The following is a 15844-nucleotide window of genomic DNA, read 5'->3' on the forward strand; positions in this document are numbered from 1 at the left end:
AAAGGAAGTGTAGTCGGAAGGTGTGTGTTGTTAACTCGGCTGCCTCAACTATAACGCGCTGCAGGAAACCCTGCACTTTATTGTGAAGGGCTGGGGCGCTGGTGGCGCAGTGGTTTGTGCGCGCGGCCCATGTATGGAGGCTGTAGTCCTCCAAGTGGTCGGCCCAGGTTCAAATCCAACCTGTGGCTCCTTTCCCGCATGTCATTCCCCACTCTCTCTCTCTCTCCCTGATTTTCAACTCTATCCACTGACCTATATCTCAAATAAAGGCACAGAAAATAAAAAAAATCTTCATTGTGAAGGGCTGTCTAACCTGAAACTGTGAGCTGTATGAATGAGCTACAACAAACTTTAGTTTTAGAGCACAACAAGCAACACATTCAGGACTACCTTTGTAAAATGACTTTATGTGTTACCAAACTTTAAAGTGCTGAACGTAGAAATACAGCAAGCAGAGAAAACCTGAACAAATGTCAAAGAAAGAGGTTTGTTTTAAGGAGAATATCCTTTCTATAAACATCAATAAATGTTGAGAGACAACACAGAGAGCCAGAGGGGCTGCGAGCAACACGGCTAACAGGTTAGCACACACAAGTCATGTGTGCTTTTATTACACACGAACACAAAGTGTGTGTGGGAGAGGATCAATGAAAACAAAGCATCACGCCGCACCGCGCTATAAACAGCAGCATGAAAACAAGTCAGTAGGTCTGTGCTTTTATAGGCGCGCTGCTGAGTCACAACGCTGATCAGCCATAATAAAAGCTGACTTTCACTTTGAGGTCGCTGACACACTGAAGGACAGAAGATCTTAAATCTCTCAATCATTCAAAAACAACTTTAAAGCCTTAATCCATTGACCTGCTCGTCACCTCCATTTCATTTCAGACTCCCAAAAAGTAATATGGGAGTACGTCCAGTGCTTACAAAGTGAGCTGACCCTCAGGACCTTTTTTTAATAACTGTATAAAAGCTTTAAAGGCTCAACTGATATATTAATTTGTCCAAACCAAAGATGATGGATGCTTTTTAATCTTGTCTTAATCAAAACGGACGTTCATCGGACTCAGCCGAATAGGACAGTAGATAAAAGTGAATATGGTTATTTGCCTCCTGCCTCTGAATAATACTTTCTCTGTTGCATTGTTTCATTATTTCTGTCCATCTACACATCCATGGCTTCAGTATATTTTTAGGAATCTGCTACATATACAGTTGTTCTTTAAAAAAGAAGTGTCAAAGGTCTGTGTACATTTTTCCCTTCAATATGAATCCAAATACCGGAGCGATGTGTCATATTTTTTTAATCTTATTGCATCTTTTCTCATTTCATTCAGTATTGGGACGGATTTCCCCGTAGCAGAAAAACCTGCATAACAAAGATCTGCACATCAAACAGAGATATAAAAAAAGATGCAATAAGACAAAAAAGGTATGAGATGCAGACCATCACGCGGTGAAGCAAGACCTGCAGGAAAAAACAAAGGCCCAACACTGGCAACAACAGGTGAAGAAATACGAGTGTCAAACAGAAACGTGTGAAGAAGGCGAGGGCAACAACAGCACCAGACGATAAGCTGCTTCATTTTTCACAAAGCAAAAAAAAAAATCATCTTTTATAGAACTGATACTTTTTACTCTGTGAAGCACAGCACTAACTTTTATCAGACTTTAATTTCAGTGCACACACTGCACTGAAGTGACATGCTGGGCTGCATGTGAGAATATAATTGTCTGAATTTGTTCACGTTAACTTTAAACTTACTTTGAACCCTCTTGGGATTAAAGCTGTCATAGATTTTTGAAATTAGATATGACTCCTGTAAAATAAAATACAAATCTGTACCTGTTTTAATATCAGAGGAAAATAATAGTTCCAGGCACACAGCTTTGGGTAATTTCTTCCTTTTTTTTGTAGCTTTAAACTTGTTTATTTCTGCAGTAAAACTGGGTATATTTACAAGGAACTTCATAGTTATTGACTTGCTATTTTTTTTTCTTCCTTTTTTAAAGACCAAATGTAGGAAAACTGCTGCAAACTGTCTAAAGGCAATATTTTTTTTTACAAATACCTATTTGTGTATTTAGCAGCAGGCTCTCTCTTTCGCGCACAGCAGCTTTGGGTTAAAAATATGACTGAAGATCCGTAGAGTTTTTTTTAAAGCTTGTGTACTCTTTCATACCATTATGGATACTACAGTATTCATCATTAAAGCTCCTGTGAGGAACTTTCCATCAGTGTTGATTTTGGCGCCCCCTATGGAAAAATCAGTACCAACTACTTCATTGTTTATCTCATATGTGTAAGAAGCACTTCAAAATGAAAATGTTCAAAGGTCTTAAGTGTCACAAAGTGTGAATCTTTGTTGAGGAAAATGTATCCAAAGCGTGCTGTGACTCACTTTGCCTGACACTTACCCTGCAGCATCGGTTTTCACACATTCAAAATAACTATCAAGAAATATTCAATCCTCATGCTAATTATCTCGTTTGATTTTAAAAGCTCATAAAAGAGGCATGAAAATAATTTTAGTCAGATTCATAACCAGCTAAAAAAAAACTTAAATAAGAGATTTAATCATTTTAGAATACGTGGTTTTGAAAAGAATGGAAGTAAAAAAAAACTATTCTTACAACCATATGTGCTATTGTGTTGTGGCCACTTCCTTATACATGCTGTAGTGATACAAGTCACCATTACATAAGATTCATCCACCTCTGCAAAATCTATCCAGGCGCCTGCAAAAGGGCAAAAAACGAAAAACGCTAGGACCCAATTGTCCAAGAAAGTACCCAGAGTTCATATGTGAATACAGCTCTGGACTCAATAGTGTTAACAGTTCAGCTACAGCACTTAGCCTTTTGGCAGTGCATGAGGCGGCTAGACTGTCCTTTTGAATGAGACTGTAAAAAAAATAGAGCTTCTGACTCCCTCAATCACTCCAACACTAGAAAAAAGCCAGAAATCAGCTCAACCTCTCATGCTACTGTGATCTTTAAACAGTGTAGACATGGGCGTCTCATTGCCCTCATTATCTGACCGAAACACCACTTACGCCTCACTCTCCCGGACATCACCCACTAATTTAGGTCAAGTCTGTATCCCGTAACCTCCCCCCCCCCAGAGGCCCTGAATGAAAGCAGTAATCACAACTCTAATCATGACCCCAAAAAAGTGAGGTTGACAAACTCCAAAGCTTCTTGTATGACTGTAATTCAAATGGAGTGAAATTATTCAGTCAGCCCTTTTCTCACTGTTGGTGCTTCATCCCGTCTCATCCCTCTCTGTGAGAACTGTGATTAATTACTAACCCCGCAGTCTTTCCACCATCTCGCTCTCACGCTTCACGTCCCCATATCCGAGTCACTATACAGTATCTTTCTCCCACCCACCCGCTCGCTCGCTCGCTCAACATCGCTCCCCCCTGGCTTTCTCTGATTCTCTTTCACCCCTATATACCCTCGTTTTTTTTTTCTTCTCCCCCCTGAGAACAAAAGCTTTCAGAAGGCAAGACTTCATACAGTGGAGAGTCATTGTTCTCGCTTCATGTACAGTATCTTCTTCCTACCTGTGCACCTCTTGGGGGGAGGGAGGGACAAAAAAAAATTGGTGTGCACGGATAATTCTGGGAAATAACAATGTGATATTTCATCCACTTGCACATACACAATGGACACACACACAAACGCGCTTTCTCAGCAAACTACGGCTCATATTCATTAGCCACTTAGAGCGCCGTGTTCGAATGAATCAAAGCAAACTGCTTACACGTAATCTTGTTCCCCGTGGAGTAAAATATACCACGTTCCTTATTACAGCCTGTGTGAAGCCAAAATAAGCAAAATTGACTTTTTTGTTCCCTGTGTGTTTGCCGTACAGAGTGCATATGTGTGTATGCGCTTCTGTAACAATCATGCAAAGGAAAATCTAATTTGTGTCATTTCGTCGATTTTTTTTCCTGCCTGTTTGCACCTGTGTGCGTGTGCCGCTCCCTTGTTTTTTCCTAAGCCTACATGGGGTCCAGTACAGTAAATCACATGATGTCTGCAGCAGGAGAACAGAGCAACCAGAAACCTTTTTTTACAACACGGGCTAAATCCCCTTTTTTCACGGCATCCTACAGCATTACAATGTTCCCTTTCAAACACCAGGCCTAACTCCTGTGAGTTTGAGTGTGTGTGTGTGTGTGTGTGTGTGTGTGTGTGTGTGTGTGTGTGTGAACATGTGCATGTGTGCAAAGTGCAGACGCAAGCCTAGGAGGCAAAACGTGGTGATTATAGTTAATTATGGTTTCAGGTTTTGGGGTATTCCTTCAGATGGACCGATAGATTAGCAGACAGTTTTGGCACTGTAAGAAAAGAGTTACTGTTGGGGGGCTGAGGGTGAGGGAGGGACGGGGAGGGATTAGATTGAGAGAACAAGGAAAAAGTTGTAGTCACATGTGCACAAAGTTTCAGCCCCTGAAATCTTCCTGAATTGGTTGTTCACACATGCACCTCACAGCAGCAGACTATGCCTGTCAGATGGAAAGTGAGGGGAGTCTAGATGATGCTGTAATGACACATTTTTTGCTTTTAAATCAATGCGTCCTGTAGTTTGAATCAAACAAACATTCTGGCAAACAGAAAACATAATGAATTAGTTTCATTACATCTGTGAAGCCGCACCCCCAGCGTGCTATACAGTCTGTGGTCATGTGCCAATCACGGGATAAAAAAGTCATCACCCCCTCCTGCTCGTTCGCAGTGAATTTTTCTGAATATTTCCTACTGAATTCTCATATCAGCTCACTTTGACATCACGCAGATAATTGACTAGGGGGGCTGGCAGGAGAAATTCCAGGTGAAGAATTTGGCTGTTTGCGTTCACACATGCTGCTCACCCTGAAATCTTGAGGAAGTTTTCAGGAGTTTGTGCAAGTGTGAAATCACCAAGAGAGGAAAATGGAAGAAAAAGGAGGAATGTGGAAAGGAGAGCAGAAGAAGAAATAAAGTTACAGAGGAAGAGAGAATGTAGAGGCGAAGAATACAAAGATTAATCCTTCATGCAGCTACCCAACGCCTCTCAATGAGCTCGCTTGCCCGCCCCCTCCTCTTCCTCTCGTCAATCCTCTCTCCACACTCAAACCAGGAGTTGAATAGGCTTTTACAGTGCAGCTTTGTTTCCTATCAAAAAAAGAGAGTCTGAATGTCAAAATCTCCACACACACAAAAAAAACACCTTTCCCTTTCGTAAATTTTTCTTCCGCTCTTTCATTCTCTCCATGTTCCCCTTACATTTCTGCTCTTAACCTTGTCGCTCCTTTCTTTTTCTTCCCTCCTCCCTCTGTTCTTCAGCTCTCAATACAGGACAATGACCGTGACAGCCTTAAAAGGGGGAACAAAAAGGGACCCGGGTCCCAGCCCTGTGGACCCCCTGTTGCGGCACGTCGTCTTTCTCAAAGCCGGCTTGATTACATATTCATGGTGACACAAATAAGGCTCTCTTGCGCCGACACACAAAACACAGCACTCAGCCAAAATACCCAGCATCCATCTGCTGGTCGTGTGTTTGCACTTGAGGAATTATTCCATCAAACGGGGCACACACGTACGCGACAAATGTGTTGCCTTTTTAGCATTCGTGTTAGCGTAAGGAGCGCCACCTGTACTGTACAATTCCTTAGATGGTAAGGATCATTTCTCGGTTATCTTTGCTTATGCTGTGAAAAACTATACATACATGCTCAAATCTGCAGCCTGGCTTTAATAGAAGCGCCATGAGTACAGAAATCTGGAGACGCAGCAGATTGGTGCTTTGGCTTGAATCCAAACAAAGTGTCAGAGGCAGACGCGGGAAGAGACGTGTGGGGGATTAAGCTGAAGAAGTAGAAGTTGGTTTCCTCACACACACACACAGACACACACGGAAAAAAAAAAGAGAGTCTTCAGTAATCGGTTGTCTCCAATAAGCGCTGTGTGCTGCACCTTGTTCGTGGTGCAAGTAAACCGGCCCAGGCTATTTACTGGCTGGTTTTATGGTAGCAAATAAAAAGAATATATAGACCATGAAAAGGCTAAGCTGCCGGCTGTGGGTGGAGGCAAAGCCTTAAAACAAAGAGATACAGCGAGAGATTTCAATGGAGAGCAGCTGCTGGCATGGTGCTGCGCTCCATTTCTCTACCTGTCTGCTGCCTCCTTTCCTTTTCCTTCCCTTTCCTCCTTCCATCTATCTGCTCTGGCCCCTTGTTTGTGTGTGTGTGTGTGTGTGTGTGTGTGTGTGTGTGTGTGTGTGTGTGTGTGTGTGTGTGTGTGGCACTGTGTAGGCAAACTCTGTCCCTCCCTCTGGCTGACTGATGAGTTTCCACAAACACTGACACACACACACACACACACACACACACACACAGTATGTCCCGCTGTTTGTGGGTCCCCGTCCAGAAGCACAACAATATGTCCACTGTTTGGGCCACACTCTAATTAAACAGTGTAAATCTAACTAGAGAAAAGGCACAGAGTGGCGAGAGACAGTAGCAGGGGGAAGAGACAGATAAAAAGGGAGCTGAAAGTGAGCGAGTGCAAACAGAACGTCAGAGGTAGCAGATGGGGGAACGAGAGAAAGCAGAACAGAGAGAATGAGAGATGGAGTCGGGAGGGAGAAAATGGAGACAAATGACAGGAGAGGGGGAATCGAGACGATGGACGGCGCACAGCAGAAATCTGTGGCCTGGCACCCGATGGCATCATCTCACTGAGCGCCGACTGTTTATTGTGACAATCAAAGACACCCAGTTTCCGCTTGCAGCCGGCTACAAGAGCAGAAGGGAAACATTTTCTTTTCAGATGTACCCAAAAAAAATCTAAATTGTATTTTCATGTGACATGGTAAGTGGGGTTGTCAACATGACGCTAGTTCAAATGAAATGACATCGATACCTGTTCAGAAACCACGGCAACAAAAATAGAATTCCTAGGCGAACAAGTATTGGGTAATTTATTGTTTTCCAATGTCAAAAAAATTGCAGGCCAACTCTTGCACAATGTCTAAATTTGCACAAATACATTGGCAACATTTGGAGGCTGAAATGTTGCCAATGTATCTGTGCAGAGCCTGCAGGACTTTTTCTTCTTTTAAAGATGCAATCCGATTTGTCTCTCTTATGACATAGATTTAGTTTAATGATAAAGCATATTATCGACTAGAGATTGTGTGGTTTTAAAACATATGGTATCAAAAAGTATCAAACATCTTGACCAGATTAATGGCAAATAAGACCTTTCAGATATTTCATGGTAGTTCAAATTTCTTTACAATGGTTTTTAAAGTCTTTATATGTGATTTTTCACACTTAAATGTATAAATCAAGTATATCCTCTGAAAATAACTCTGTGAGTCATGACTGTCTACAATGGGTGTAACACCCGAGTCCCACTGTCTGTGATGTTTTCAGAGTTTTCAGAGTCCTATCTTCACTTTGTTTACATCGCCGGGACAGCCGGCTGACTCCTCCCCTCGTGTATAAAAGTTGTTTAATTGAGGGACTAGAGAAAAGAAGAATAACATACTGTACTCACTGATTAACTGTGTTTCTAGATCACGCTCATTTCAGGTAAATTTACATGCAGTGTGAAGATACGAGCATAATAAAGATTGCTAGCATTAGCATGCTAACACAACAATGTAGCGCGAGTTGTTTTGGTTTCATGCTGGTGCTCAAGGGCGACATCTGCTGGATCAAAAAAATAGGGCATATAAAGCCTTTAAATTACAATAGTCCACTGTGATTTATCTTGCAGTGGAGTAAAATATTTTATCTTTAAAGATAATGAAGTGAGGGTTCATCTTTAAAACACCAAAAAGAGGCTTTTCATTTGTTGTAGTGCAGCACTGCCTGGTACCAGTGGGAATAAAATAGAAGGCCATTGATTGAGAACGAGCGTTGTACTCTTCACAAACAGAAACATGCACACACACACACACAACTTACTGAACAAAAGAAACCCTGGAAATAAGAGCCCCGAATGAGGCTTTAGGTTTCTCAGGCCATGAAAAATTCATAATTCCAGATCTTTACATGAAACTCTAGAAGGAATTAAGCCTCGCAGCAGGAGACGCTGGGAATCAGTTTCAGAACATTTAGCTTCTTCTATCTCTTCCTCCTCTCTGTCTATGTCCTCCATGCATGCTCACTGACACAAATGCACACAAATGCACACACACACACACACACACACACACACACACACAGAGGGACGCATTCTTATGTTCCATCCTGGGTTTTCCCCCTGCGGAGAGTGAGAGACGGTAAATGGTGCAAGCAGTGTGACGCAGTTTGTCGACACAGTCGTGTTTGTCGTTTTGAAAAAACCACACTTGCGCCTCCAAATCCGGATCCCCATCTTCCGCTTTCCTTCAAAGAACGTGCAAAAGTTTTCAGCCCGCTGCAGAAACAAGCGACACTCTGACTCTTGTTTCTACAAATAGGACGGGCTGTGATTGCTGTGTGATCCATGTAAAGCCAAAATGTACAGACAGTCAAGGTTCCACAGTCCAACATTAAACCTAACTGAGTGAATGGAGGGGACATGCAAGGCCACAGGCAAGGGGAGAAGAAAGAAAGGTCAGAAAAAAATCAATTCAGTAGCTAGCAGAGAATGCAGACTCAAAGGAGAGCGAGGGATAAAAAAAAATAAAAAAAATAAAAAAAAGAGGTGGGTGGGAAAATGTCTCATCACTTGAGTCTATGAAAAAGTACAGATGAGTACGCAAGACTTATTAAATTAAAAAAAAGAAAGACGATAAAATGAGGGAGATCTGCCATGGAGGCAGCAGGAGGGTCTTCTATACAAAACAGCCCCAGACACACTCAAAGACTTCCTTTCACACACTCGCATGAAGGCGCGCACACACACACACACACACACACACACACACACACACACACACACACACACACACACACACACACACACACACAAGCATGCATTAGCACACACACGCAATGTATGCACACAGAATGCAGCATTGTTGGACCATAGAGATATCTTGCTGAGTGTGTGTTCTGCGTGACTGTGTGTGTGTGTGTGTGTGTGTGTGTGTGTGGGTGGGGGGGGGGGGGATTGTATGTGTGGCAGTCACTCAGCCTGTCAAGTCCTAGTGGAGTGATCAAAGCTGGTACAAACCACCCAGAGAGATCGCTCCCCTCCTCGTCCATTCATCCTCTCACTCTCTCTCTCGCTATCTCTCTCTGATACAGAAAAAAGCGTCAACCACATGAAACCTTCCTCAGCCAATCATATTCAAGTGACAGGAGCAGTGCAGCCAATCACATCCAACCTACTTAGTTCCAATAACTCCTCAACTGTCTCTCTCCAAGCACTGAACCCTGGATGGCGCTGCAAGGCACCATGGGACAGGATCAGGGCATAATAGGAGACAGCATGGGAGCTCTGGCAATATCATAATGCCAAGCACACACACACACACACACACACACACACACACACACACTCACACACACACACACACACACGTTACAAAACAACATGGGACCTCTGCAGGAGCAACACTATGATGCCAAACTGACACACACATGTACAAAATCACACAGTCCCCCACTCATAGACATTCCTGGCACACAGACGCATGTACGTGCAAAGAACAACACACACACACACACACACACACACCACAGGACATCTCTGAGAACACCACTAAACTGCCAACTTAGTTTATGAACACACACACACACACACACACACACACACACACACATCTTGAGAGCACTTTCAGTACATCTTTACACCTCTGTGCCACCGGGGTTCACACATATACACCTCCACACCGACGCCGACCTGCACAGACGCACAAGCTCCAACACACAAACACTCACACACATTTATTTCAAAACTGTGCTGCTTTAAGGATACTTCTTTTTTTTTTTTTTTTTTTAAGAATATATATTTAAACAAAGTAAGTGAGAGAATATCCCAGATTAAATGTGTGTTAGGTTTTATTAAAAAAAAAGTGCTTATGAACTGAAATCCAAACACACCACGGGACAAATTAAAAAGTCTGCAACCGGAAGCTAAAACGGAGCAACAGAGAATGTTTCAGACCTGCGGGGGCTGAATTAAACAGAAACAAAAACCAAACATGATTCAAATGACGAGACCACAGAGATGCTGGATTGTTAACGTTGGACACGCTGCAGCCTCGTCGGTGCAATCAACGAGGGGACTTTTGAGGTTTTGCAAAAGAGATCTTGACACCCATTCATACCAGATCAAATGTAAGGGGGCTTAGCTAACGGCGTTCTAGTGCAGGCTGGGGAGACTGGAGGGGCGGGGCTTATAGTTTGAAGTTTGACACGAGCACTTGAACAGGCATTAGAGGATCTCGACTGACACTCTCATTCTGTGTGCTCATGTCTGTGTGAGAACAGTTTCCATAGCTCTCTATGGGAGATTTTAAAAAAAGGTATTTGTGTCTCAGTGTTGTCAAAGTACCTGAATTCTAAACTTCAGTACGATACTTGTAAAACTGAAATTATATCAATACCTTTTTTGATACCAAAGCAACAAAAATAGAAGACGTAGGCACCCAAAAAGGAAAACATATCTTGTTTTTGGTGAACGAAGTTGCAAGAAATCTCCTGCTAACCGTCTAGATTGCACAAATGAATTGGCAACGCTTCGGTACCGATATGTTGCCGATGTATTCGTGCAATCAAGACAGTGTCACCACCTTTGCTCTCCGTTTGCAAAGAGACACAAACCTTACTTTTGCATCTTTTATGAGAAGCTAAAATAACTTGTCAGTATTTACAAGCCTGTGAAATCACTACAGCTGCTCCCTCTCTCTCTCTCTCTCGTTAAAATATGACTAAAGATGTGGCCTTTTTTCAAAGCTTGGGTACTTTTCGAATCATCATTCCATCCATTATCTATGCCACTTTTTCACGTTCGGGGTCACTGGGGGGGCTGGAGCTGACCCCATCTGTCATTGGTCGAGAGGCGGGGTTACACCATGGACATAAAGAGACAGACAAGCAGCCACACTCGCATTCACACGGACAATTTAGAATCACCTATTGACCTAACGAGCATGTCTTTGGACTGTGGGAGGAAGCCGGAGTACTTGGAGAGAACCCACTCAAGGGGAGAACATGCAAACTTCACACAGAGAGGCTTCTGTCCGATGGGGAGGCAACAGCGCCAACCACTATCTTTTTGATACACTCCATCACCACCCGGAATCACTGGTTATGAAGTATTGCAACTTTTGACAACCTCAGAGCTCGATTAAAAGATAAAGAAATGATGAAATGTACATATTTGAACGCATGTAGGAGTGGAGAGAAGGTTCTCTACATTCATCATTATTAGATTTGAGTGCGGAGCATCATTCACCACACATACACATCATCACCATCCTGAACACCATTAGCAAAATGACCTAAAAAAAACAACAAGCTACTAAACTAATCAAACCACATATTATTCCACAGTGGAGTGAAACTGGAGGCAACGACCAGCCATAAGACGCTCAATGATGCCTGAGCTGAACCGAAACAGCACCATCATTTGGTTTGAAACAAACTGTTTGTATTTCTCATTAAAGGTGTAAAAAAACAAAAAACACAGACTTTGCAGGAGGATTAATCTTACTGAACGGCGGACAGGGCAGTGAATGCAGCACTGATGCACGAGGGAGGATCAGCTATGTACACAATGCAAGCCCACTCCCTCCACAGTTAGGTCAATGTGTTTGTGTGTTCTGCCCCCCCCCCCCGCACATTCAATACAGCAGCTAATCAAGTGGCTCCTCACATACAAAGAAGCAAGTTGCAGAGACACAAGTCAAGACGTTTTTTGGAACATAAAAAACAACAGACGAGCCCTAACCAGGAGTTAGAGCAGACTCGGGGATGCATAACATTTTTTATTTTTTTTTAAAGGAAAGCAGAATGAAGAGAAAAAATTGTGCAAACATTGAACACTGATTGGCCAATTATCAGATTTCTCCTGCAGATTTCAGATTGAGTCGCGTGTCGGTTGCCGAGGTGCAATTCATCAGACGTGGGCGAAAAAGCCTACTCAAACCGTGTCCCCTAAATTGCAACGTATTGATTTAACAGTAAACCAATGGAGAACGCTCATCATGAATATCGGTGGGTGTTGTTGTGTGAAATGTTGTTCCCCCGAGGCAAGCGGGGAAAAAAGGTGGCAGCAACATCATGTCCAATTACTGCCCCAAAATCCAGCTCACTAACCTATAGGCCAATCAGTGATGTCGATAGCAAATATAAAGCCACTGCACTCGGGGTGTGTGTGGACGACGAGAGTTGTCCTTTCAAGAGCTGGGAACTGAAGTTGAATAAAAGGAGGGTTACGCTTTCAGAAACGCTGAACACTGCAGGGGGGAATATTCCCTTTGCACAGGGTCAAATCCACTTTTAAGAGCCGATCATATAAGGTTAAACTTTTAGGTTACCAAAGCCATACAGGGGAAAGTGTGGTGAGTAAAAACGACACAAAAGGGTTGGAGAATTAATTCTCTCTGGTATGAACATTATAGGAAGGTCAGACAGAGAAAGCTGCTTCCTAGTCTTTTCCCCCCTTTCTGCATATCTGAAGAGCAGACTATTACACTGTGACTCGCTGAGAGCACTTTAAATTTTAAATGAAATGTCTTCAAGTTAAGGCTACTTAGAAGAGCTTCATTCAAGACTGTGACATGCGATATAATCCTCCACAAACAGCAGCAGCAGCAGCTGTGTCACTCCTCAGAAATATCACTTTAATATTCCTGTTCTGCTTCACTGGAGGCTCTATGTGCCATTAAAACAGAACTCCTTATCAAGCCTTGTATTTAAGATATGCATACATGTTGAGCTCCCATTAGGATTATCTCATGGTTGAGCTGATGATATTTTGCAGCATATTTTCTGCTGCACTATACTTTGGCTGGCAGACTTGTGTATAATTGCCTATACGCGCTCCTGGCTGCTGGGAGTGTTTGTGACTTGTGATCAATTTTCCGATCCAAGGCAGTGAAGCGTGCTCTGCAATGAGACATTTAGTCGCCTAATCGTGGAGTCCGAGTCCATGCCCTTCACCGGCTTCCACCTCAATTAAACTGCAACCTCGAGAGTTTTATTTACCCCCCCCCCCCCCTTTAATAAAAACTGGAACAAGGTCCTGACGAGAAATCGCTGCACTGTTCCACTCCCGACAGGGACCCTTAAGCTCCTCTGTGTGAGTTTGTGCACCCAGTCACCTTATCTGGGGTCTCAATTGCGAACAGAGACTAACACACACAAGTCAGCTTTTATTAATCAACCCTTCTGTTTCGGTCTTGCCTGGAGAAATACGCATATGTAATAAGTCATTTTCTTGCTTGGAAAACGTGAGCTGCGAGTTCAGGATTTAATTTAAAGCACAGGCATGGAAATGCTCAGATACATTCCACATTATTCCCACTCATCAGCATCAGCTCAATTTATATGGAAATGTGGCATAAAAAAAAAAAGTAGGTAAACCTCCGCGACAGGAGGTGAGCTACTTCTTCTTCCTCCCTGATTCCTCTCACTGGCATGTCAGCAGCACGCAGCCATGTCACAGCAAAAGGAAGAAAAAGGTGCTGTAGCTCTGAAACCAATTCAGGTGTATTATTAACAAGACCTCCATCCAGTCTTACCTTGGGCGACTCCTCGGTGTGCGAGCACCAGGAGGAGAAGAAGAAGGATCCCTTGCGTGGTGGCGCACATCCTCGCCGAGCTGCAGCAACTCCCGCGTCCTATTCCACTTCTCTGTCCACTTTTTCCCATGACGAGCGACGCGTAAAACACATAAACACACCAAAACTCCTCGCTCCAAAGCGGGGAGAAATGAGAAACCCCCCCTTCCACCACAGGAGTCTGCTGGTAAATCAAATGAGTTCGAACGCGAAAAGGTAAGGTTGTAAAGCCTCTAGTCCCGGTGTGTCTGAGTCCGTCTCAGAAGGCGCAGGTGAAGCTGTGAGAAGAGAGAGAGAGAAAGGTCTGTGGAAATAACCACGCGGCGTCCCCTTCACTCGTATCAGTGGCACTGCTTGCTGCCTTCCCCACTAAGCTCTGCTTCTCTCTCTCTCTCCGTGCGCTCTCTCCGTCTCCTGCTCCACTCGCTCCGTTTACGCAGAGAGAGAGAAATGCCACCGCCCTCTGGCTACCATGCTCTGTTTCTTCCTCTCTCGTTCTTCTTCTCCCTTTAAAACAAAGTGAATCTCACCTCAAAACAGATGATGCTTTAAAACAGTTATTAACGTTGTGTGATAGTTTATCTCCCGCTCATTAAATAACCTCACGAGAGACTTCGAGAGTCCCACGGAAATTATTTTATTTCCACTTTTGTGTATTTTTTTGTGTCTCTTCTTGTGCATTTCTAACTTTTTTCATGTTTGTAAATGGTATTTGTTTAGTTTAGCATTTTTGCATTATTTCTCAAATCCTACATCGTTCAACTGTTTGCGCGTGCACGAAGATTTGCGCGCGCGCGCGCGTGTGTGTGTGTGTGTGTGTGTGATTGCAGCCAAACCGTGCAGCCACGTTTCTCCGCGAGCTCAGCAACTGATGTCTGCCCCCTGACGGCCGCCACAGTTGGACCTATAAAAGGATGCAAAGAACAAGAAGGTGCATTTCTTAAGTTACTGAAGCCAAGGTGTACTTTCAACTGAATCATTTTTATATAAGCAAATACAGTGGATAATGTTTTTATCTTGGGGATTCAATGCGGTGACCTCTTTATAACGAACACTGAATGGAGGTCACTCACCGAGTTATGTTATCACAGGGTTTACTGTGTTAAAGTGGGGAAAGGTAATAACATAAAAAAGACTTAATTTACACATTTTTAAAAAAAATTATCAAGAGTGAATATCTGATGAAAGCAAATGTACTATTATGCAAGATGTCCTTGAACTCACCATTACCATGTAAAACTGATGAAGCTACGAAGGATGTTAATTCCAGCTTCAGGAGATGAAGTAGTGGCTGTTTTATTTTGAAAAATGGAGACTGCATGTAGTTTCATAATCAATTCAATATACAAGTCGAATCACATGACATGTGTTTGTACAAACTGTTTGATATTTAAGCCTAATTAGAGATTGTGTTTTCAATTATCTATCAACACAGTGTCATCGTGAAATGTCTAACCATTCAAGAGGAAGATTCAGCATTTAAGTGACTGATTGATAAACCCAAAAGAAGCTTAATACAAAGCCTGTGTGTGTGTGTGCGTGTGTGTGCGTGTGTGTGTGTGTGTTTGCAGCACACACACACACACACACACACACACTGCCAGCTCCCATAACTCTCCGCAGTGTTGCTGCACAGTCATTTGAGCAGCACAGCCTGGATCATGCATTGTAAATGGCAATAGTAAAATATGTGCCGGGTGCCATTTGTCACCGCAGCAGCCCCACAGCTCAGTGACTAGCAGTGGAAGTAGCTGCTACCCGCAGGGACCTGTAAAAGCCTTTTTATTCTGCCACTTTATTGGGAATGGGAAAGCAATAAGTTACACAAGAAACATATGGCACACTTGGATATGGATCAGCACTTACACTGGCAACAGTCAATAGCTGAGGGGATTTTCACAATTCTGCGAGGTCGTACAACACACATATACTTTATAAACATGGTCAATTAAATGTGATTTTTAAGAGGTGCATTTAATGATTCAAAAAGTGTTCAAAAGTATCTGGCAAATAATCGTTCTCACACCGCTCGAAGCCTCTCCAAGTTCTTATCAAACAAAGTACACAACCCTTCAATACATTGATTTCCAGAACTTTCTCAACTTTTTACCACATCTATGATAG

At 43.0% G+C, this 15844-nt stretch overlaps 1 protein-coding gene across 2 annotated transcripts in view; it reads right to left on the reverse strand.

Moving 5' to 3' along the window:
* LOC132974677 (netrin receptor UNC5C-like) overlaps positions 1-14131 on the reverse strand; it is a 241343-nt gene extending 227212 nt beyond the window's left edge. For both annotated transcript variants that reach the window (XM_061038900.1, XM_061038899.1), the window contains exon 1: positions 13682-14131. In XM_061038900.1, the coding sequence (XP_060894883.1) occupies positions 13682-13811 (130 nt within the window). In that variant the 5' untranslated portion in view covers positions 13812-14131. The remainder of the gene's footprint in view (positions 1-13681) is intronic.
* Positions 14132-15844: the final 1713 nt, after the last annotated feature.

Source organism: Labrus mixtus, chromosome 5, assembly GCF_963584025.1.
Source record: "Labrus mixtus chromosome 5, fLabMix1.1, whole genome shotgun sequence".
Lineage (NCBI taxonomy): Eukaryota > Metazoa > Chordata > Actinopteri > Labriformes > Labridae > Labrus > Labrus mixtus.